This window comes from Megalobrama amblycephala, linkage group LG14, assembly GCF_018812025.1.
Source record: "Megalobrama amblycephala isolate DHTTF-2021 linkage group LG14, ASM1881202v1, whole genome shotgun sequence".
In the NCBI taxonomy this organism is placed as follows: Eukaryota; Metazoa; Chordata; class Actinopteri; order Cypriniformes; family Xenocyprididae; genus Megalobrama; species Megalobrama amblycephala.
Window position 1 is genome coordinate 10,232,986 of NC_063057.1, and position 26,588 is coordinate 10,259,573.

A 26,588-nucleotide genomic window follows, 5' to 3' on the forward strand; every position below is an offset into this window, starting at 1 on the left:
GACTACAAGGGTCTGTCCCTGTGTTGAGCATGAAGGAGTGTGAACATGTTTCAGGACAGAAATCAATGGTTTTTCTTCTCTTATAGTAACTTGTTTCATGTAGAGCTCATTTTCACTGCACATTAATTTTACACTTTATCTGCTGTTGTAACAGACTATAGTCTATGCACAGAGGGACAGAATGTAGCTAATCTTTAGCAAGAGTGATTTTAATATCGGGCTTTTCACGGACAAACTTTAGATTTGCCCTGTAATCTTGAATATTTGGCCTTTTCATGTGAGTTTGATGCTTCATTCTATTAGAAGTAAAATGGAAACATTTGGTAGTATAAAAAAAAACTCAATATATGCAGCTTTGTTCCTCGAAATAGTAAAATATCTTTTCAGCATAAAAAAGTTTAACCAATGAACAGAAAAAAAATCATAGAGGAAGAGCAACGTCTGTCACCAGAAACATCATGTTCTGACTGCGAGCTGAACAAGCTCCTCCTCCTCTGTGAACGAGCACTCTGCTCGCTCACTCTCTCAGAGCATTTAAACCAGAGTAACAGTCGCTCGAAGAGGGAAAAAAATCAAATTTTAATACTACAAACAAAATTGGATAATATATATTAAAAGGCAGAAGGAGCGTATATTAGGTCAAGAGCTAGGTGGATTGAAGAGGGAGAGAAGAGTAAAAAGAAGGCAAGCTAAAGAAGCTATATTGTCATTGATAATTGACAATGCAGAAATTTCTGAACCTAGATTAATAAGTAATGAAATCTTTAAGTTTTATAAGGATCTGTATTCGTCCAATTTTTCTCAAGCAGACTGTAATTTGTTTTTTGAAAGAGACAACAGTCTATTCCTCATATTGATAGTGAATTAAAGAAACTGTGTGATGAAGATTTGCAGATCGGGGAATTAGATTTAGCTGTGAAAAACCTCAAATTAAATAAATCACCTGATGGGCTAACTTCAAACTTTTATAGATTTGTTTTGGAGGGATTTAAAAGAATTGTTTAAAGCAGTGGCGTAGATTTCTGAGCGATTTTTTATTTTTTATGTTGATTTGTTACACTGATGCATATGCTGCGCGGTAAAACGCAACAGCTGTTCTTAGACTTATTGGTTTGATTATTTCACTTGTTGCGTGTAGCTTCTGCTGTTATTATCTTTGCGCGTGAGAGTTCGTTATTATGCGGTGAGTGGCAATGTGAAGCGGCACCCGAGGCTTCCCGTTTCCAGAACGCGCATCTCAATGCAGTGAAATCCAAAAATAAATAGTCGTTAGAGAATCAAGAACCTCTGACTGCAGCGCACACAGCTTTCTTCTCCTCATTATAGTTAATTTGAGGCAGTTTCCGTGGCGTTATTTGCTCTCGCTCAGATATTGCGTGCGCGGCTGTGCGCGCTCAAACTTTGTTATATGTAAATCAAACATGCTTTTTCTCTAGAATTGTCTTCTCTCCTGGATTTAATGTTGCTAGAAGCTATTAACCATCAAACTTACATAAGTGACTGTTAAAACAACACCATGTACAAATGATATCATTTTCAAAGCCTACTTTAGTCAGCCAGCTATCTAGATATTTTTATTATCTATTTAATATATATTTAGTTATTAAGTTACATATTTAAAGTTAAGTGCTTATTGTAGCCTAAATGCTTATTGAATTATATTTAGCGAACCACTACTGATCATCAAATCGTACAATATCAGCATGAGTGTAATCAAAATGGTTATGAGTCTGGATAATCTGTATTTTTTTAGAATAGAAATAACGGTTTTTCCACGATTCAAAAAGCAAATTACACAATCAAACAAAACAATATGTAGGGATAATTTACTTTAGGTTCTGACAAAATCTTTTATTGTTTAAAATTCATTTATAAATGGTTTATGGTCTGGTCTAATTGCCTCTGCTGAATTATTTCTGCTGAAAAAAATATCCCTCCCGGGTGATGCTACTCCACTACTACGAGCGTCGTTTGAAAATGAAATTGTCAAACATGCGATTAAAGCTGCCTTAAAACTGTGCATGCATGCATGTATTTGTTGACATGGTTTTAAAGTTATTGTTATCCAATTTGTTGGTCTTAACGTCTTAAAAATGCACATATGTACACCAGGGAAATCTAAATTTTCTCGGGGGAGCATGGCCCCGTACCCCCCAGCAAACTATGTTTTATGACCTCTGTAATTATGAAACTCTGTGTACATGTTCTGTAAATTCTGTCTAATGAAATCTGAGGTAAACATGTATTTCTACAAATGTGCGCACTTTGAGAGTAAAAGTTTGTATATGTAGTATGCACTGTGATCAAAAATAAATGGGACCACCAAACGCGAATTGAATGTAAAGGTTTGTGTCTCGTTATTCTATTAATAACTACCGATTGATTTTGCATTTCTTTTAGAAATTAAGAATTATTATTGTCAATGTAGTCATTATTAGTGTCATATATTTGTGATTATTATATAACATTACTGTTAAAAAATTCCACTAAGAATCTAGGTAGGCTATATACGAGAAATTCAGAGAGCATGGAACTTAATTATTTAGAAAAATTAAAAAAAGGCCAAAACAATTTTAAACAATTGGTTACAAAGAGACCTTTCTATTTTTGGTAGAGTATTGTTGTCTAACGCAGAGATTGTCAAGGATCATCTACCCCACATTTGCTTTAGCTCCTTCATGTTTCTAAATTAATTAATCGCTTATTGTATAATTTTATTTGGAAGAATAAGACTCTGTCACAGACACGTCAGGTTCCAACATCACCCAATCACAACGCACGCTGTCTCCAGAGTACTGATCACCGCCACCTGCACCTCATCACTCCACTCATCAGCAGCACTATAAAGCACACACGCACACAGCACTCTATGTCCGGTCTCGTTCGCATATACTTCCTGTTATGCTTACCTCAAGGACTCCTCTTCGTATACTCACCTGTCTCCAGCGTGTCTCCTTCCCTCTGTGTGCCTCGTCTGCTGTGTGGGTGTGTTCCAGCCAGCTCCCAAGTTCTCCAGCGATCTCCAAGCTCCAACGTGTCTCTACCTGCAACAGACAGGACAGTAACTATTCCTCATACTACCCGTTCTACATTATCTACAACCAGTTCACTCACCTGTGTGTTATCCGCTGCTCTACTGTGGTCAATAAAACAACCATTACCTGTTACATCTGTGTCTGCCTCCTGTGTACCGTAACAGACTCATTTTATTAAGAAAAATGATATAGTCAAACCTTATGACCTGGGTGGTTTAAACATAATTGATTTTGAACAGATGAATGGCATGTTGAAGTTAAAATGGTTACAAGCATTTTTATACAATTCTGAGAGTTTCTGGTTTAAAATTCCAGCATCATTATTTAAGAAATTTGGTGAATTCTTACTTAAATATTTCTAAACTTCCAATTAAATTATCTGCATTTCATCAGCAAGCTTTGCGATATTGGAAACGAGCACACACCCATAACTTTACACCACACAATTCCTTATTATGGAATAAGTATATTCTACATAGAAATAAATCACTCTTTTATGAAGATTGGTTTTGTAGAAATATTTGGTTTATTAAAGGATCTCTTTGACGATGATGGAAAGGTGCTGGACTACAGTGCTTTTACTATTAAACGTGGTTTTGCATGCCATCCAAAACAGATTTTCACGGTAATTTCAGCCATTCCTTCTGGTCTTAAAATTATTATGAAGGGTTATTTATCATATAGTCCATTTACACCAATTTTACCATCACTTTACCTTGGGCCAACTGAGTTTAAAAATAGGAAATTTTTAAACTTTTCTTTGACAAAAAAATGCTTAAACATATTAGATATTATATTATCTCCTATTTAAAATTTCCCATTCAACCCAAAATTACAGAAACTCACTTTAAAATCTTATATGATATTTATCCCTCTGGAGAGTTTCTAAGGGTTAGATTTAACATTGAAATGATATTATGTAAATTTTGTAACTCATCTCCAGAGAATACAGAATTTTTTATTTTTTTTGCTTGCAAATATTCTAGTGTCTTCTGGAAAAAGTGCAATTATGGTTAAAAGAGGGTGGTTGATTTGAACCTGTTCTTTATAGATATTAAATTAATGAAGAAGATGGTAAAAAAAAAAGGTTTTGATTAATACCTTACTTTTGTTAGCAAAAATTTTAATTCACAAATGTAGATTTTTTAAATCTAAAAAAAATTGAAATGTTGCTTTATATATATATATATATATATATCCTATGTTAAGTCTAAGCCCCTCTTAACATTGATGCTTTGAATGTAAATTGTATGTCATTTTGTTTTGTAAATTTGTAATACTTTTGTTAATATTTCAATAAAAAAGTTTTAAAAAAATTGACAACTTTTAATCACTTTTATGAGCTTACTAAACTCTATTAATTTGATTTGAGCTTAACAAAATAAGATGAATTTAAATTTCTCTTCACAATCTTTCCTTACTTTCTCATATTATAGACTATTATTTTTTATTCATAGTTAGTTACTTTATTCAATTTCACTCACATTCTGTGATGTTTAAGAGGAAATAATCTGCTTTTTTTTCTTAATTTCCCATATGTTACTTGTGAATAATCCTGTTTAGAGGCGTAATGTAATTCTTATAGATGTCTACATCTTTGCATACCATTGTCTCTCCCAGAAACATTATATTCTTGTAAATAAAATATTAAATTGTGCTCTATTTAAGTTAATTCAAGCTGACATACACAAGAACTAATGCTGGTAGTAAGTTTATGGAAAACACGATAACTTATAATCTATTAAGTGGTAAAACTATTTAATCATTTAACATTTATAGTATTTTGCATAATTTTCTCCTTTCCTCTAATCGCTCTTCTAAAAAATATTGTTGTGACATGATGAATGAGTGTTATTTTTTATTAGGTGAAAAGCATGTTATCAAAATAAAAATAGCTCAAATACTAAAATACAAATACTAAAATTTGTTACTGAATTTTGCACAGCATGAAAACTTTCATTTAAAAACATTTAAAATAGCATAAAAACATAAAACACTGAATCTTCAGTAGCAAAAAAACAGTATCTCCAGTAACTGTAATATGATTTGATGATCAGAGGCAGTGGGTGTGGTCAGTGAGTCATGGCCCCTCCCTCTTTATTTGACTCCTCCCCCACATCGTCATAGTCTGCTTTTAAAGACAAAAGCAAATTCATATTTTGATTGTTAAAAAAATGCATCAAGTTTTACTTTAAATGAGCAACATAACTAATACAAATAGAAATAGGCTATAGAAATGACAATAACCGACCCAACAGGTTTCTCTCATCTTCATCGCTGTTCTTCACATCATCATACTCCTCCTGATCTCCCTCTGATACACATGTGAAATAAAACCTCACATTGTGATTTTAATACAGCTTGTGTCATTGATGATGTCATTGATCTCTTTCCTACACAAACCCTAATTTTATTTAAAAATGTTTTTTTACTGTAAAATAATTTACAATAGTTGAGGCTATACCTAATGATGTAATAACTTTAACCAAATTATCAGATGTATATTAATAATACAACCTTACAAAATCCTCAACTTTGTAAATCCCCTTTTTTGATACACATTTTAATAACAATTTTATAAGAAATTCCTTTAACGTCAGATCCAATCCTCTGAATCAAAACATCTTTAACCTCATTGTATATCTTGGCACATCATTTGGACTTTAACCTATAAATATGTTATTTCTAATAAAGAAAAGAATTATTCATATGATGTTATCCTGTAAATGCTTCCATTAGTAGATATATTCATACTGTTTGTGATAAATGTACTTATACATCATTTGAAGATTTTGACCATTTATTTTTTTATTGCACTATTTTTCAGATTGACTTTAAAATGAACAAAACTCTTAATTTAGAACCTTATTACATTTTACTTTGTTTTCAAACCTCATATTTTTCTGAAAAACAAAATTACACAATTATCCTTTTAATTATTTTGGCAAAGTTTTGTATTCATAAGACAAAAATAACTCAAAATAAACCCTCATATATTACCTTTTGTAATACTGATCTCACAATATAGCCTACTTTGAAACCCTTTCAAACATGAGATCACTTTTTGCATTGTACTCGTCTGTGACTGAAATAAATAACAAAAGAAGAAGAAAAAAAGCTTGATCTTTTTCTCCTCATGACTGTCTGAGACTATTAATGTTGTAAAGGCTCCTTCACGAGGGCTTTTATTTTGACATTCACGTCACCTTCCAGCTGAGCAGTCACGTGACTCAAGCTGCTGTTGCTGCTGAATTGTTATTCTCTGTAGAGCCGATCGCTGAAAGGACATTTATTGCTGTTTATTTGTGATATTTGCTGCAGAATCACCTCAAAGTGTTCGCCATTGACCTGCAAGTAATCCTGTTTGTCTTATTTGTGTGTTTATTGAGATCGGTATTGAGTTATTTGTGTTTAATTATGCCATTATGATAATGATCAGTTTGCGACGTGATTTGATATTGAAGCTGTTTATATCAGACGAGCGATTGCACTCTAATTATATCCATTATATCCGTGATTATATCCATATATGGAGTTATGTTTATCATGTCAGATGATCGCTTATGGCTTATAATGTACAACATGATTCCGTATTTTCCTCCCTTGGATTGTATATTTAATGGAGAAATGTTATTGATGAGGATTTAATATTCTTTGACTGCCTTTATTTAGCAATGGACGTTTATTATTGTATATATGTATATATAACTATTTTCATTATCCTTTTTTGTATTTCTTGTGCTCCAGACTAATGCCTCTACTGTCTGTAACTGATCTCTACCTGTGAAATACCTGTACCTCTGTGGCTTATTTTTATCAATACATCCTCTACACCTGATGACCTTCTCCTTATATAAAGTTGTGCTCTGACCGGCTTCACTCATATAATTATAATTAAATCAGATCCTGGCAGTCAAAAGTCTCTCCAACAGTTAGATTTACTCCTGATGAAGTCATGATGATTCATTAATGGTAGAAACATGTTCAATATTAGTGGATGATGATAAAATACAGTTCTGTGTGACTCACCTGTTACACCTGGAATGATCTGTCCAATAATAATGACATCATCATAATGCTCTGGTGTGTCCACTACATAAACATGAAGATATAAACAGAACAAATGATACATCATCATATCAGTACTGAGCATCACTTCAGAGGTATTATGTTAAACACACACAAACAAAAGAAGAATAAAAAGTAAAAACACCTTTTTTAATATTAAAGTTCTGTCCACTCGTCATGACATCATCATAACTCTCAAGTGTGTCTTCTACAAATTGAACATGAGACACCCATACAAAATATAATTTATATACATTTTTAATATATATACACAGATTTTATATATTTTAATTATTTCAACCTTATATAATATCAGAGCGACACCTGTCTCACGATCTGGTTTCAGTCCATCAGTGATGACATCATCATAGTATCCCGGTGTGATTTCCTTCATCATCTCTTCTGCATCAAAACATGTTATATATTTAGAGTGTTTTTAATATTTTGGGAAACAAAATTTAAATGCTGTTGCAGTTCTTGAGACCATTCAGTTTTTTTAATCATCTGGTAATGAATGAATCATGTGATCAATTACTGACCTTTCAGGCCACTGGTGACATCATCATAATATTCAGTCTTGAACTCTTTTTCTAATAAGAGAAAACTTTTAGTATTGTGAACAATTTAAACATTCAAAGACATTTCATTTAGTGGTAAAATATGTGAAATACATTTGATCTATTTTTTAGAGTTTGTAAATCAAATAATTTATTTTAGGTGTTGTTTTGAATATACTTCAGCTCTCTAACCTGAGAGAAGCTCATCAGCATCTTCATACCCAGAATGCAGTTCTTCAGAGATGAGACTCCCTGTTAAAGGAGCAGAACAGTCAGAAACATGTTCATCATTACAAACAGACTGAATCCTCATTTCCTTTGGATCATAAAGCATTTTGTTACTGAAAACACAACACAAATATTAATTACTTACATTTTAAAAGCATTAGAGGCAGAAATCTCATGTTTTAGAGGCCTATTAGTAAACACACATGTATCCTCACATGAACCCATTCCTCACTGCCTTCCAGAAATACACACAGGAAGAGACAAACACACCCATACACACAGACACACACACACACATACAAACACAAACACACACACCTGCACTTACACGTACAAACATAAGAACCTCCTTATTACTCCTAAAATACACACAGGAAGAGACACTAACTGACAAACACACACACACACACACACACACACACACACACACACACCTGCAGCTCTGTGGTTTTTCTGCAGGAGGTTTAACAGGACTAATAATAGATGAACATCAAGTGTCTGACAGACTCTCTTATTAATTCATCATATTAAATAAGATTCACGGCTCATGTCTCACCCCTCTGAGTGAAGTGATTGTGTCTGTGATGAATCTCCTCATAAACGGCCTCAGTCGTGCTCCTGTGTCTCCTCTTAGAGAGAGCTGTGAGTGTAGAGAGACAAACCTGCTGTCAGTTCACAACACATGACTGATCACACACTGAATAAGACACAATATGACAGTCTCTGGATCTCTCCTACCTCTCCTCATCACTCTGTTCTGCTGAATCAGTATAAGCAGTGGCACTAAGAGCAGTACGAGCACAACTCCCAGTACAATCACAAGCACAGAGAGAGACGGAGGAGTTTGTGGACGAGAGACTGATGTTGAGCTCACTGTCTGAGAAACTGGAGGAGAAGATGATGTTGTTGTGGCAGGAGTAGTGGACACTGACAAATCTGTCGAAAAAGACACAAACACATTAAAAATCAAATAAAAGCAAATGATTGGTTTAAATACCTAAATATTATTACCACTAAAATGATGTAAAAATTACTAATATTGGTCAGTGTTTTCTGTGACCTGCACAGGTGAGTCCAGCGTGATCTTTGTTGGAGCAGTCAGTGTGGTTCTTCAGGGAGAGAGGACAGTCCCACAGGTGAATCTCATTCCCTCTGCACTCGACTCTGTTCAGCCACACAACACCTTCACCAGCATCAGAGGCTGAATTCCCATCAGCCCTCAGTGCTGCTCCACAACCCAGCTGTCTGCAGACCACCTGAGCATCGCTGATGTCCCACAGATCATCACAGACTGAGCCCCACACAGCGTTATGATACACCTCCAGCCTCCCAGAGCACCGGCCCTCCCCTCCACTCAGTCTGAGAGGAACATGATCTAAATCACACACATCAACATCACTGACCAGATTCAGCACATTTACAACAAAACACACTGAAACTGGAGGCCTTTAAAGCTTTGATTAATTTTGAATGTGGAATAAAAAATAATTTGCTGCACAAACAAAAATTAAAATAAGGAAGTATAAGCTTATGGTAAACTTACTTGAACACTGTCTCTGGTGTGGAGATGATGAGGTAGAACATGTCAGACGACTCTGAGGAGATTCATGATTCTCCTTCTCTGAAATTTTAAAGTTTCAAAACTGTTTCACTGAACAGAATATTAGACATCATAAATAATATTTAACCTAACATGATCATGTCAAACTAAATCAGTTAAATATCATCTTACCTGAGCAGGTGATCTTGGCCACTTCATCTTCATCACAGTCATTCAGTCCCCAGGGTGAAGATGGACACTGCCATATAGTGGAATCATGTCGTCGACAATTAAGTTTATCAAGCCAATTATGAGACTTCAGTCCCTCTGAATAATTGGGTTCACTGGCAGATCTTCCACAGTTCAGCTCTTGACAGATCAGACTCGCTGTGTCTCTGTCCATCTTATTGTAACACACATTTACCCCATGATCCATTGTAGAAAACCTCCACATTCCCTTCACAGCCCTCAGTTAACCTGATCTCTTTAAACTCTAGAAAGACAAGGATGAGAATCAACTTCAACTCTCATGTGACTTAAGTCAGTTCATTTGGGATGGAAATAAAAGAAATTGATGACTGAATCAATTGATGGTTCTTTTAGTGCTTTTACAGAATAAATATCTGGAAAAACAAAATTCAAATCAATTTCCAAAGGATGATCTAATTTTAATAATAAATATATTTAAAACATTTACTGTAAAACAATTCATGCAAAGAGTGTTTACACAGACTTTTTTTAGTAATTTTTTCAGTCTTTTTAAATGCAATTTAATGTAATACTCAATTTTGAACACAAAAAAATGTGGAAAAAAAATTTAATTGATTAATATTTATAGAATGCTACTGACCAAATTCACAATATGTACACTACTGTGCAAAAGTCTCAGACATGTCAGTATTTTAACCCCCCCCAAAATGGTTTTGAGCCAGTTATTTATATCTTTTGCTGTAGTGTGTCAGTAGAAAATATGAGTTTACATTTCCAAACATTCCTTTCGCATTGAATTGTAATAAACCTGTGAGATTTTTACTTTCGAAAGTAATGTCATAAATAGATTTTATTTATCAATTAACTTCTATTAACTAAATCAAATAGATATTTAGTGTGACCATTTAAAACCCCTTTTGTCCTAGGTACACCTGCACATAGTTTCAGGGGTTAAAGCGTCTTGGAGATGTTGCCGCAGTTCTTCTGGATTTAGTCTGTCTCAGTCTTTTCTGTTTCTTCAAGTAATCCCAGACAGATTCGATAATGGTGAGATCAGATCTCCGTGTGGAGCACCGGCTGTTGTCAGACTCCTTGTGCATATAAAAATCTCACTGGATTAATGCAATTAATGGCAAAAGGAATGTTTGGAAAAGTAAACTGATATTTCCTACTGACACACTACAGCACAAGATATAAATAACTGGCTTAAAATCCATTTTTGTTGGGTGAAAATACTGACATGCCACAGCACTGTATATTAAGCTACATTTTGTTGTACGAAGCAGCATCCAGTCAGTAACTTTTTCAGTCGGTCAGTTGGTTCTAAGCTGTATGTTTTTGATTCACTGAACAGAATTGACTGTTTTGTTCAGGAATCACTACACTAGTTATGCTGTATGCTTTTGATTCACTAAAGGGCCGAAACATTAAAGTCATTCATTTGGCAATCAGACTACATTAGTCACGCTATAAGTTTCATCCTGTATTCAGTAATGTTGTGTTACTGTACCGATAAGAAAGTACTTCAGTAAACTCTGTCATAGTATTTTAATACAGTACTCCCTCCATACCAAAAAGTACATGTGAAAGAACTGGTTGGTTCTAATATTTTCAAAATATTTTCTGAATAAGAACCTATTCTCAGTTTCCAACACTGCTGTTAATGTGCATAATAGTATACTGGATATTGTCAGTCACATACATACGTTATTGAAATGTTATTATTTAAATTATTGTTTACTATTTACCTGAGCACACGACTCCTACATCCTGCTTGTGTTGACAGTCATGTTTTCCCCAGCCTGGAGAAGAGCAGCTCCACAGGGACGTCTCATTCCCCTCACACTCCACCTCATTCAGCCATATGGGTCCAGAACCAGGACCAAACCAGGCTGGTACCTGCTGGTTACTGAGGGCCACTCCACACTGCAGCTGTCTGCACACCACATGGGCATCTTTAATATCCCAGGAGTCATTACACACTGTCCCCCATGAGCCGCTGTGAAAAACCTCCAGCCTCCCTGCACAGTCTCCCCCAGAACCCACCAGCCTGATGGACCCGTGACCTGATATTCAGAGAAAGAGAAACACATTAGTGATCACTAACAACTGAAGAATCTGCCCAGATGTTGCTCTTCTCACCAAGGCAGGTGATTGACAGCTGTTGTGTGGAGCTGCACTTGAGAGTTCGTGGAGATCTGCAGTTCCCCAGATGAGCTTCACTCCCAGAGCACTGGAAGCCCGTCACACACTCATGACTGTGTTCAGGACTGGATGAAGAGGAGCCGGAGAAGTTCAGCACAGAGCCACAGCCCAGCTGTCTGCAGACCACAGAGGATTCAGTGAGACTCCAGGAGTCCAGCAGAACTCTCCTCCAGACCTGATGGATGGAAACTTCCACCTCCCCCTCACACTGTCTCTCTCCAGACAACCGCACCAGACCATCATGAACAGCCAGAGAGGAATCTGAGTGAAAGATGTGGCTTTTTATTAATATATTGCAGGGTAATTTATGTATTTAAAATGTTTTCAATAAAATCCCCTCACTAGAGCAAATGACTCCAACATCTCGTCTATGAGAACATTCAGCTCGACTCCATGAAGAGATGGAACATTCTGAGAGTTTTGTTTCATTCCCGTCACAATCAAACACATCAGCCCAGATTTCTCCACTTCCCTCTCCAAACCAGTCTGATCCCACAACAGACACAGCAATCCCACAATTCAGCTGTCTACAGAGGACACTGGCAGCTCTCATATCCCAGCATGCATCACACACTGTGCCCCATTTACTGAAGTACTGACGCTCAACTCGACCAGAACAGATGTCAGGACCATTGACCAGTCTGAGGTCAGTGTAACCTGGACAAAGAACACAGAGGTTACAGAAACTGATAAAAAAAACTGATTGCATAATTACATTTTAGTTGATCAATTAGTTCTCTCTATAGAAAGGCTGAACATTGATACTATACCAGTACAAATCAGTCCCACGTCATTGTCATGGGTGCAGTTTATATTATTTGAGGTTGATGATGGACAGCGTCGAATGTGTGATTCATCTCCTCTGCACTGAATCTCTTTTGATCCAATCTGATCATTTCCTTTTCCAAAAGCATCTTCTCCCAGCACCTGTACAGGAGCCCCACAGTCCAGCTCTCGACACACAACCTCTGCATCCTGCTGGTCAAAGGCAGCAGCACACACTGAACCCCAGCCGCCTACAAGAAGCATCTCCACTCTCCCAGAGCACAGGTGAGATCCGTCCACAAGTCTTGACCTTCCGTAGTTTATGGTTTCTGATAATATTTATACAACAGAGAAAACTATCTGTCATTATGATTATGATATGGACATAAAACAACAGTAAGTCCTTTAATTAATAATGGATTTTTGTAATAGATGAAAGTAAATGCTAATCATCAAATAATTTCTTATGAATTGCTCTGAATATACAGCTCCAAAGTTGGGACATTTTGTAAAATTCAATAAAAACCACAATCTGTAATTTGTTAATTCTCTTGAATCTTTTTTAAGTGACAAAAGTACAAAGAAAAGATTTCTGGTGTTTCTGCTGACCAACATAATTGTATTTCGTAAATATAACAAATTTTAATTTTGATGCCGCAACACACTTCAAAAACTTTGGGACAGAGGCAAAATAAAAGTGAAAAGATTATATAATATCCAAGTTACACTGTTTTTGAAACAGTTCACAATGAGCAGGTGAATTGGTAACAGGTGAGGGGATCATTTTTGGGTGTAAAAGAGCTTCTCTGTCTTTGCAAGCAAAGATGGGTCATGGCTCTCCACTTTGTACCAAATTTCATGAGAGAATTGTCAAACAATTCAAAAATCACATTTCTTAATGCAAGATTGCAAAGTATTTATGTCTTTCACCATCTAGCATATATAATATTGTAAAAAGATTCAGGGTGTCTATCCAGAGAAATCTCTAGGACAAGGTATAGGACATTCTACTTTGTTAAATATAGCCACATGGGCTCAGGAATACTTTGGAAAACCTTTGTCACTTAACACAGTCTTCTGTTGCATCAAGAAAAGCATCTTGAATCTCTGTTACACAAGGAGAAAGCTTGTAGAAATCTGTTCAATGCAGAGATGGCGGTGAGTTCTCTGGGCCCGAGTTCATCTCAGATGATCTAAAAGATAATGGAAATGTGCTACATGTGGTCAGATGAGTCCATGTTTAAGCTTGTTTTTGGAAAAAAAGGGATGGCATTTTGAAAAAATCAGGTTCTCAGTCCCAAAGACGAAAGTCCCATCCAGATTTTCATCAGCGACAGGTGCAAAATCAAACATCTGTCATGGTATGGAGGAGCATCAGTGCAAACGGCATGAGTGACTTCATATGTGTGAAGGAATCATTGACATGGAGAATATTGGGATTGTACAGAGACATAAACTGCCATCAGGATCACATCTATCCTGGGAAGCAAGACAATGCCAGGCCTCATTCTGCACGTGCTCAGAGTGGTTTCTAGACCATAGAAGGGATGTGCTTTACTGACTGCTGTTCAGATCTGTCTCTTATTGAAAAAGTCATGAAGAGGAGAATCAGGCAACGACGATCACAGACTGTTGAGCAGATGTCTTGTATCAGGTGAGATTGGGTAAAAATGACACTTGCAAAACTGGAACAATTAGTATCCTCAATTCCCAAATGATTAAATATTGTAATTGAAAGGAAAGGTGATGTGACACAGTGGGAAACATGCCTCTGTCCCAAGTTTGTTTGGAGTGTGTTAAATCATCAAAATCAAAATTTGTTTATACTTACAAAAAACAATAAAGTTGTTCAGTGAAAACAATGAAAATTTTTTCTTTGTACTTTGTTTCAGTTAAATAAAGGTTAAAGAGAATCAACAAATCACTGATTCTTAATTTTATTGCATTTTACAAAATAATCCAACTTTTCTGTAATTGGGGTTTTAAATTACACTGAATAATTTTAAATTGCATGTACGATACATTTGGAGGTCTGATCAGAGATTAATTAACAGGGTGATGTATGGAGCAGCTCACCTGAACATCTGATTCCAGCATCTTTACTATGATCACAGTAATTATGAACACCCCATCCTAATGATCTACAGTCCTTCAGTGTTGACTCTGATCCTCTACAGGCCACTTCATCCATCCAGATTGGTCCTGATCCTTGTCCAAAGTGAGCATTACGCACAGCCTCTACAGCCTCTCCACATCCTATCTCTCTACACACCACTGCAGCATCAGTCTTATCCCAGCTATAGTGACACACTGTTCCCCACTGACCAGCATGAAGAACCTCCACTCGACCACTGCAGGGACTCTTACCATTAACTAATCTAACCGTCTCCAAATCTGTACATGAAAGAGAGAGAAATTTAACCACAGTAGAAGTAGAACATACAGTCATCTGTAGAATACTACTAAGTCAATAAACATGAGATATATACATAAAAAAAAACTGGTAAATACAAAAAAATATTCCAAACTTGACAACTAAAGCTGCATAAGAGTATATTACAAATAATCTTGTCATCATTAATTGGTTGGCTGTAAAAGTTCAATGTCAATGTCAATTTTATTTCTATAGCACAACTAAACACAACATCAATTGACCAGTGTGAAAGCTGTAAAAGTTCAAATCATTTATCAAATATAATTAATAAATGAATAATCTAGTGTCACAAGAGATTATTTATATTACACAGGCCTCTATTCAATTTCTAGTGGTCTAATGCCATCATAGATAAACTGCTTACTTAAATCTGTATAATTTTTTATATCTTAACAGTCTATTTTGTACTTACCAGATGTTGTTAGAGTGACTATAGAGGAGAGTAAAACGAGTGTCAGACATCCCTCCATCTTCTTCTGCTCGTCACACTGTTTGTTTGACTCTGTTTCTCCTTCTGCTCCCTCAAACACACTGAAGAAACTGGCTCCTGTCAGTCCCCTAAAGAGAGAGAGACTCTCACAGCTGCCAATGACACTCACTGTTACCTTATTAGACACAACAGAGGAAATCATCAAACACAATCACTGACAAATCAGAAAGCAGCATTTTTATTTTCTCCATATATATCAATAAAGTGTGAGCGCTGATGAGCGGGACTCCTCCTCCAGCGTGAAGAGACACTTCACTGAGGACAGACTCGTGTCAGTCATATGTCAGCGTGGAGATGAAGTCACACTAAACTTAAAGAGATTGAGAGAGAAACACTGCAGGTTATATTCAGCATCAAAGCCTGGATCTGCACACACAACATACAACACTGATGACTGGTTTCTGTAAGTCTGATCACTTCAAACACTTGTAACTTAGTAGAAGTAGAACTTTTTTCATGAATTATTTTAATCTTACTATTTCTGGATAAATTATGCATAATATGATTTTACTGCTTTGTTCTTTTATTCTAAAAATAAAATTTGATTACATCATAGTATAAACTATATTTTTGCTAAGCTATTCAGATTTGCTTTTTATTAAAATAAATTAAATATTATCTATACATAACAGGTTAGTAAACCTTAACCATGAGTAAAGTAACCATAAGTAAACCTTGGAGAATAATAAATAACATCAATAAACATGTTTAATGCTGCAATGCTGTATTTGTCCAGCAGATGGCAGTAAAGCACCTCTTATTGAAGACTACAAGGGTCTGTCCCTGTGTTGAGCATGAAGGAGTGTGCGAACATGTTTCAGGACAGAAATCAATGGTTTTTCTTCTCTTATAGCAACATTTATAAGTAACTTGTTTCATGTAGAGTTCATTTTCACTGCACATTAATTTTATTTTTTTTATTTTTATCTGCTGTTGTAACAGACTAAAGTCTATGCACAGAGGGACAGAATGTAATCTTTAGCAAGATTTTAATATCAGGTTTTTCACAGACAAACTTTAATTTTGCCCTGTAATCTTGAATATTTGGCCTTTTCATATGAGTTTGATGCTACACATTTTCCATTTCAAAATTCCATACTTTTCCATACTCAAATTTCCAGACCTCCTTCCAAATGATTTTCTGCCATTGGTAAGCCTCTGTCTCCTTTTCTCTGCTGCATGTTTTCAATCCTGGGTCAGCCTTTTACTGATTTTTAAATTAGTGGGGGCATCCTCCTCCAGGGGAAGATTTTTGTGATTTTAACATGTAAACGAAGCATTCTGTTGCACTCTGACAAGAAAATAAATGGAAAAAACAACATTTGCTTCTATAGTTAAAAAAAAAAATAAAAAAAAAAAAAAAATGGCACTAGGGCTGAGCATTGACAAATTTCACAATTGAATGCAATTTTGATTCAGAAGCTTGTGATTTGATTTTGATTAGCTTTGATTCAGTATTGATTAATTTGGGGCCTATCAGGTACAGTACATGGCAAATTTCCTCAAAGAAAAAAATCTCTCTCAACTATTGTTGTAAACATACAGGGAACCACAGCTGGTACTAGGTTAAAATTGATTTGTAAGCTACTTACATATAGGTTAAATTACACATTAGGAAGTTTTTATAATAACGTTATGATACATTTTTAATGACAATTATTTTTCTACTCTTTTTTTATGTAGGCCTAAACATTTAAATAGTGGCTTATGGTAGGCTAAATGTGACATTTTTACAAGCCGTTTTATTGTCGCCTTTCTGCAGTTGAAACACTGATTGATCGATTACATGTGACATGATACAGATTTTGGTAAGTTGTACTGTATCTTTCAACATACCTGAGGATGTTCAATCATGTTTGTTTTGTGTTGTAATTAGTAAAGCGGAAGAGACGGTCAGTTCACCAGCGCTACAGCGATCTGTCACGCCACAGAGCACCAAGAAAGATCGCAACTCACTCCAGTCTATGGGAAAGTAGGCCTATAGCACATTTTCGATTCTTGTGAGAATTTTGTGACACACACTCACCCCGAAAAAAAAACTCTTCGGATCTAAACGATTCACATAAATGACGTAGCACTACTTTGATTCAAAACGGCTAATTTAGAAATTAAATTAGAAAACTGAATAGAGCCAATAGTCTAGAAACACAAATATTTTTCCATACTCTGATTTCTTTTTTCCATACTTTTCCGGACCTGGAAATTACTCAAATTAAATTCCATCCTTTTCCAAACTGTGTAGGAACCCTGCCGTCTGTCACCATAGAAACATCATGTTCTGACTGCGAGCTGAAGCTCCTCCTCCTCCTCTGTGAACACGCACCCTGCTCGCGCGCTCTCTCAGAGCATTTAAACAGAGTAAGTAACGGTCACTCTCCACAAACTCACTCATTTACTGGATTTAATTAAACACGTTTATACCAACTTTTTTGTTGGAACAGACCTGGGCAGTGTTTCCCAAAAGCATCGTAAGTCTAAGTTGATCGTAGCTCCATTGGTGACAATGGAGCTACGATCAACTTAAGCTTATGGGAAACTCTGCCCTGGAAGAGTAAAATGTTTTATTGTTCAGGTTAGAGCCTTAATTCTGCATTTTAATTATAATAATTTCTCTCTAGGCTGATAATTTAGTTTGCATATCAGTTTAGTTTGAGTCTTCAGTATTTTATCATGAATTCAGTTTAATATCACAAATTACACAGAGCTCTGGCATTCAACTCTTATTTATTGTTAAACATTGAGGAGGTAAATAATAGCAGGATGTGTCAACCTTTGTCTGTCTGTCAATCATGTAAAAGTTCATTTTAAATAATAATATTAAATACTTGATTCCCCCTCATCCAAACGTTAATTCATCCTGTGACCAAACAGGAAATTTCAGCACAGAAACCTCTTCCTGTTTTTTTTAATTGCAAAATTGGAACATACATACAGGATCAGGGAAATAATGTGTGGTTGTGTCTGTTACAATGAATAATCATATTAAAAGAATAGAAAACAAATATCCTGAGTGTGCATAGCCTACATCAATATGAAATAATAAAGAAAAGAAAACCACAATAATTAGGTTAAATCACATCTTTAAATCATCATAATGCATCAAACAAATGTTCACTTTTTTTTGTTATTTATAATTCTGAGGGATAAAATAAAGGAGTTAAATTCAGCAAGAAAAAGAGGAAAGCTTAGGGGAGATTTAAGCCACTTTTTGTTTGTGAATGAAGAATTTTGCATACAAGATAATATTAAAAACATATTCAAGGGATAGCAGCTTTGGGTTTTCATAAAAACACCTTCTTTAAGGATGAAGGTATGGGTTACATTTGTATGGGTAAAAATATAAGAACTTAAATCAGCACGAAATGTATTGGTTAAATTACAATCGTAAAATAAATGGGCAGCTGTTTCTTCAACAAAACCACAGAAGGAGCAAGTTTCATCAATATCAGAATATTTAGAAATAGATGATTTAACAGGGTAGATTTTATGAAGGATTTTATAATGAATTTCTTTAACTTTGTTCGATATACAAAAGCAGGGACGTGCACAGACATTTCGGGGGGCAGGGGCTCAATTGGAAAAAAGGGCACTTCTCATAATTATTTATTTAAAAAATAATGAACCCTTAAATATATTAAGACAACTTTGACTTCCCTTACACTCAAGCAATTGTTTTATACTCCACAGATTTCTACAAAATAGTCATTTCACACACAGACCATGGTCTTCTTTAGTATTCACTAGGTTTATCACAAGAGAAGTCAACAGCAACTATTTTTAAGTAGCTATATATTTAGAATAAATGACTGCACCAAGGAGAGGGACATAAGTTTCACTAATAATTTGTTTATTGCACAAATCAATAAATCGTTTTAATTTTTTTGGTGTTATTGGAATACTTCTTTCATGAAGTGGACAATTTTAAGATTAGTGGTCCATTTTTGCTTCCATGTCTTTTACTCTAATGGAAAGAAAACTTAACCCTAACCCTACACATTTAGATGGAGTTTGTTTTAAGCCTACTACCCTCCGTCTGTTTGCATCTGTAGATTTTTTCTAAATTAACCAAAATAAGCTAATCTGCATATTTAAAGACATCAATGAATTTTTTGTGTTTAAATTGTTATTTATACATTATATATTATAACAAACGCCTGCAGAGGGCGCCAAAAGCCTGCTGATTTTATGTTGTTAGACAGCACAGCACGATCAAATCCACGATCAAAGCCAACCACCATGATTAAAAATATATTATTAGTTAAATAATAATATTCGGCCACTTCTTTGTGATTGAAATGCTACAGCCACTGTAATTTCTTCAACAAGAATATGTGGACATCAAACATGCAAAGACAGAGCGAGGGTTTAAACTTTTATTTATGTATTATCCTGTGTAAGCGTAGATTTAAGAATAGCATTGTGTAGCTAATGTTGTATTTTGATTTTTAAATAGTTTTAATAAACCGTGCATCCTTAGAAAACTGTCTAATAATGTGGTTCATGGATGCTCCTCTTCTGGTATTGACAGCCCAACCGATATCTTTACCATGGTTCAAAACGCAATGCATAGCACAATAAAAAAAATTGAAATTATAATATGACATAAATTTCATTAGTATCAAATCAGGCAGATGTGTTGATGGTGGTCAAACTATTAAATGTATAAATATGGCATGAATGGCACGTCGCGGAGTGAGGGCATCTGAACTCGACAAAGCCGACCTGATATAGTATTTTTTATTTGTTTTATTCAGTAAATATATTTGTTTGACAGGGAAGCTGTGCGAAAACAGGAATATATATATATTCATTTATTAAAAAAAAAAAAAAAAAAAAAAAAAAGCACCCCAGAAAAAAGGGCACTTTCTCTCGAGGAAGAAAAAGGGCAGGTGCTCAAGCCCCTTTTTTGTCTATGTGTGCACGTGCCTGTACAAAAGTTACTTGGCAAAAGCCAGGGCCTTTCTCCAATTTACACTTGTTAGGCTACAAGATAATAATAGAATTTACCCTGGAGTAATCTTTCTCTTCATCTGAAAGATTGTACGAATATGTCTGTTGTTGCATTTATGATCTAAAAGATCAATACCATGCAAATGTAAAGCTGGATAAGAAATGTTGCCTTTACTGAATTTAAGGTGATTTTTAATTATCTGGGTTAAGCCTGCTGGGATAGCTTTTGCCAAGGTATTATATTCTTTAGATGGGACTGGAAAGTTATGGAGATTCATAAATTGCACATAAGTTTAAATACCAAAATCATCAAAGACAGATAGAATGCAATTAAAATTATTGTTAAACCATCTAGGAAAGAAGAGAGGCTTATTTCTATATCAGCATTATTCCAAAGGAGAACTTTGTGTGGGGAAAAGTTATGGACAAAACACAATTTCCAAGAAAGAAGGCATTGTTGATGAAAGTTAAATAAGGAAATGGGTAACTTGGCAGGCAAAAAATTACACTTTAATAGGAAAGACAGATCACTGAGTTTGTTGAAAATATTATTTGGAATGAAAATCCATAATGACACTGGGTTCACAAGGGATCTTTTCAGCCAGTTTACTTTAAAGGTGTTTATACAGTATCTGTAAAGTCCAGAAAGTCAAGGCCACTTTCACTTCTAGAATTAGAGAGTACTTCTTTTTTTTTTAATTTGTGGGGTCTATTTTTCCAAATGAAATCCAAAAATATTTTGTTAATTTCCCTTATTGTTTTATCAGTAATAAACAGAGAGAGAGAGCAGGGTATATGAAGCGAGAGAGCCCTTCCACCTATAAAAGAACTCTATAATGAAAGATCTCTTTGAAGCCAGATGTTAAAGATGTTTTTGGTTTTTATCATTTTATCAGAAAAATTTAAATGATGTCTGGTAACTGGACTTTTAATGATACGAATGCCTAAATATTTTACACTATTTTTAACTGGGATACCATCTAAAAATGTATCATCTATAGCATGAATTGAAATAATCTCACATTTCGAGATATTGAGCTTTAAACCAGAGGCGCATGAAAATTGTTCCACCAGTTCCAGGGCATTAGGTGTCGTTTGTCTTTCAAAAATAGTGTAGTGTCATCAGCTAGCTGTGCAATTTTAATCTCCCTGTCAAATAGAAATTCCTTTCAAATTTTAATTTTGGTTAATTCTCAGACAAAGTAATTCTAAATAGGTAATAATAAAAACGGGGAGATCGGACAGCCCTGTTGGACTCCTCTCTGGATGTCAAACCTTTTGGACGTGTCAAAGTTAATGATCACTGAACTGTTAATACCTTTATAAAAGATGGTTACAGTATCTATAAATGATTTACCAAATCCAAATAATTCTAGAGTACAAAAACCTCTTCCTGTTTCCTCTTGACATTGTGCTGGTGTGTGACATCATCAAAGTAACATGTCTGATTACTGATGACGTCAGCAGTGATGATAAGATGTGAATGATGTGTATTGACAACTTTTAATCACTTTTATGATCTAACTAAACTCTATTAATTTGATTTGAGATGAACAAAATAAGATGAATTTAAATTTCTTGTCACAATCTTTCCTTACTTTCCTATATTGTAGGTTATTCTTTTTTATTTATAGTTAGTTACTTTAATCAATTTCACTCACATTCTGTGTTGTTCATTCAAGCTGACATACACAAGAACTAATGATGGTAGTAAGTTTATGGGAAAACACGATAACTTACCATGGGCGTCGGAAGCAAAAAAAATGTGGGTGGGTCCTCCCTCCAATTTTTTTTTTTTTTATGCAATTGTATATATATATATATGATAGATAAAATGCCAGTCAATCGGTAGGTATTGATTTTTTTTTAAATAGAACGAGACACAAACCTTTACATTCAATCGCGTTTTTGCTCCCATTTAGTTTCACACATTGATCACACAGTGCATACAAAGTTTAGCCCCCAAGTGCGCACAACTGGAGAAATACACAATTACCTTTGATTTCGTTAGTAAAATTGATTTCCTTGGTGTACATATATGCATTTTAAGACGTTTAAAGGCCAACAAATTGGATAACAATAGTTTTAAAACCATGTCAACAAATACATGCATGCAGTTTTGAGGCAGCTTTAATCGCATGTTTGGTAATTCCATGACTTAATTTACCTCAGAATAATGATGGCGCATGCCCGTAGTTTCTTTAGCGCTTTAGTTAAGCTATATAAAGTAATATGCAGCGCGCGCCGGCGCATTTGCGCAAGCAATTCTTGAGTTCACGCTTCGAGCACAGTAGGCTATAGCCTAACGGCTGATTGGAGTTTTACTGACATAGCCTGACAACATCTCATCTGACCGCAGTTCACTGTTGTTCAACTGAAGCTACCTCATCATCACCAGCACCTTTTCCGCGCTCGTTTGATTTGCACCTGGCGCCGAAGCGAAGTCGGAATGCGCGTCTGAAAAGTGTCCCGTTTGTTGTGGTCGTAAAGAGACATTTCTTTATAAACGCAGCGTTTTACTTGGCGATATTTTAAAAAATATTTTTATTTTTGATATTTTTTTATGCTCTGTTGGTGGTTTGTGGAGTAGCATCGCCTGAGGGGGATTAGACAAATGCTGAATTAGAGACGGTAAAAGTGAGTGGGTCCAATATCATTGGTCTTAAAAAGTGGGTGGGTCTTGTCCCACCCACATACAATGGTTCCGACGCCCATGTAACTTACAATATCTAATAAGTGGTAAATCTATTTTCATCATTTAACATTTATAGTATTTTGCATAATTTTCTCCTTTCCTCTAATCGCTCTTCTAAAAAATATTTTTGTGACATGATGAATGTTATTTTTTTATTAGGTGAAAAGCATTGTTATCAAAATAAAAATAGCTCAATATACTAAAATACAAATACTAAAATTTGTTACTGAATTTTGCACAGCATGAAACCTTTCATTTAAAAACATTGAAAATAACATAAAAACATAAAACAGTGAATCTTTAGTAGCAAAAAAACAGTATCTCCAGTAACTGTAATATGATTTGATGATCAGAGGCAGTGGGTGTGGTCAGTGAGTCATATGGCCTCCTCCCTCTTTATTTAGACTCCTCCCTCCACATCATCATAGTCTGTTTTTAAAAACAAAAGCAAATCAATCAAAATCATATTTGTCATTGTTATAAATGCTTCAAGTTTTACTTTAAATGAGCAACATAACTGGATAAAAATAGAATATAGGCTATAGAAATGTGACAATAACCGACCCAACAGGTTTCTCTCATCTTCATCGCTGTTCTTCACATCATCATACTCCTCCTGATCTCCCTCTGATACACATGTGAAATAAAACCTCACATTGTGATTTTAATACAGCTTGTGTCACTGATGATGTCATTGATCTCTTTCCTACACAAACCCTAATTTTATTTTATTTTTTTTTAAAAGAATTTAAAGTAATTAATGGCATAATAACTTTGAATCAAATTCTCAGATGTAGATATTAATAATACAACCTTACAAAACTTTGTAAATCCCCTTTTTTGATAAACATTTTAATAACAAGTTTTATAAGAAATTCCTTTAATGTCGGATCCAATCCTCCATGTGAATCAAAACATCTTAAACCTCATTGTGTATCTTGTCACAGCATTTGGACATTAACAATAAAAGTTATTTCTAATAAAGTAAAAAATATTCATAGGATGTTACCCTGTAAATGCTTCCAGTAGTAGATACAGCTATGGAAAAAATTAAGAGACCACTCCAAGTTCAGAAATCAATGTTAAGTGGTCTCTTAATTTTTTCCATAGCTGTATATTCATACTGTTTGTGATAAATGTACTTATACATCATTTGAAGATTTTGATAATTTATTTATTTTATTGCCATATTTTTGGATTGACTTTAAAATAGAAATGATAAATTATAGAAATGACAAAACTTAATTTAGAGCCTTATGACATTTTACTTTGTTTTCAAACCTCATATTTTTCTGAAAAACAAAATCACACAATTAACCTTTTAATTATTTTGGCAAAGTTTTGTATTCATAAGACAAAAATAACTCAAAAGAAACCCTCATATATTACCTTTTGTAATACTGATCTCACAATATACTTTAAAACCGTTTCAAATATGAGATCACTTTTTGCATTGTACTCGTCTGTGACTGAAATAAGTAAAGAAGAAGAAGAAAAGCTTGATCTCTTTCTCCTCATGACTGTCTGAGGATATTAGTGTTGTAAAGGCTCCTTTACGAGGGCTTTTATTTTGACATCACGTCATCTTCCAGCTGAGCAGTCACGTGACTTAAGCTGCTGTTGCTGCTGAACTGCTATGCTCTGTTAGCCTGGTAATACCAGACTCTGCTACTTCACTTTGCTTCGTAGACAGAGTCTGGAATGGCATAATAGAGAAGTGTTTTCTCTCTCGCTAGGGGACGCTTGTCTGAAGTTTAAAATCATTGGTTACCCGTAAGCCAATCAGATACGTTTAGTTATGACATATGTTATGCTCCTGTACAGCCGCATCGAAGCACAGACATCATGCATCGAACTCAAATCTATGATTGAACTTCCACTGTAAACCTGTTGTAAACACATGATGATGCGAGCGAAATACCGGAGTGAACATGGCTGTAAACGACTTTTGCAGATTATGCGAAGTTAATGCATCCCGAAGTTTGCATCCCGTGTCTCGTTTCCCATTTCCGCGGTCGTTTCGGGTTTCGATTGCTCTAACCTACAATGTAAAACTCGGCGCTTAGCAACTACGTCACGGCTCTCAGCCCGCCCTCTGTTCGGTGATTGGCCCGGCTGTTTCCAACCGGTGGCAAACAGAAAGCTCTGACGCTGTATCAGATGAGTACAGAAGCGAAATGAAATTGAGCGGAAGTAGGAAGTTGACGTAGTCAGGCTATGCTCTGTAGAGCCGATCGCTGAAAGGACATTTATTCTGTTTATTTGTGATATTTGCTGCAGAATACATCAAGGTGTTCCCTATTGACCTGCAAGTAATCCTGTTTGTCTTATTTGTGTTTATTGAGATCGGTATTGAGTTATTTGTGTTTAATCATGCCTCAAGCTGTTGTTTCTGTTAGTCCAGCTGAGACGCTGTTCATGTGATTATTTCTTCTTTTTGTTTCACTGTTTGTTTACAATGATCAGTTTGCGACGTGATTTGATATTGAAGCTGTTTATATCAGACGAGCGATTGCACTCTAATTATATCCGTGATTATATCCATATATGGAGTTATGTTTATCATGTCAGATGATCGCTTATGGCTTATAATGTACAACATGATACCGTATTTTCCTCCCCTGGATTGTATATTTCATGGAGAAATGTTATTGATAATGATTTAATATACTTTGACTGTCTTTATTTAGCAATGGACGTTTATTATTGTATATATGCCAAACTATTTTCATTATCCTTTATTGTATTTCTTGTGTTCCAGACTAATGCCTCTACTGCCTGTAACTGAGATCTACCTGTGAAATACCTGAACCTCTGCGGCTTATTTTTATCAATACATCCTCTAAACCTGATGACCTTCTCCTCTTCCTTATATAAAGTTGTGCTCTGACCGGCTTCACTCATATAATAATAATTAAATCAGATCCTGGCAGTCAAAAGTCTCTCCAACATTTAGATTTACTCCTGATGAAGTCATGATGATTCATTAATGGTAGAAACATGTTCAATATTAGTGGATGATGATAAAATACAGTTCTGTGTGACTCACCTGTTACACCTGGAATGCTCTGTCCATTAATGATGACATCATCATAATGCTCCGGTGTGTCCACTACATAAACATGAAGATATAGACAGAACAAATGATACATCATCATATCAGTACTGAGCATCACTTCAGAGGTATTATGTTAAACACACAAACAAAAGAAGAATAAAAGGTAAAAACACCTTTTTTAACATTAAATTTCTGTCCACTCGTCATGACATCATCATAACTCTCAGGTGCGTCTTCTACAAATTGAACATGAGACACACATACAAAATATATATAAAAAAAAAAAAAAAAAAAAAAAAAAAAATATATATATATATATATATATATATATATATATATTAAATATTTCATAT

The 26,588-nt window shown here is 35.0% G+C and overlaps 1 protein-coding gene across 1 annotated transcript in view; it reads right to left on the bottom strand.

The window, feature by feature from the left end:
* Positions 1-26,588, bottom strand: part of LOC125245636 (antigen WC1.1-like) — a 157,024-nt gene that overhangs the window by 47,878 nt on the left and 82,558 nt on the right. Inside the window, exons 40-43 of the mRNA XM_048156302.1 lie at positions 26,227-26,289; positions 7,428-7,505; positions 7,249-7,311; positions 7,065-7,127 (exon numbers count right to left, since the gene is read on the bottom strand). Coding sequence (XP_048012259.1) covers positions 7,065-7,127; positions 7,249-7,311; positions 7,428-7,505; positions 26,227-26,289 — 267 coding nt within the window. The remainder of the gene's footprint in view (positions 1-7,064; positions 7,128-7,248; positions 7,312-7,427; positions 7,506-26,226; positions 26,290-26,588) is intronic.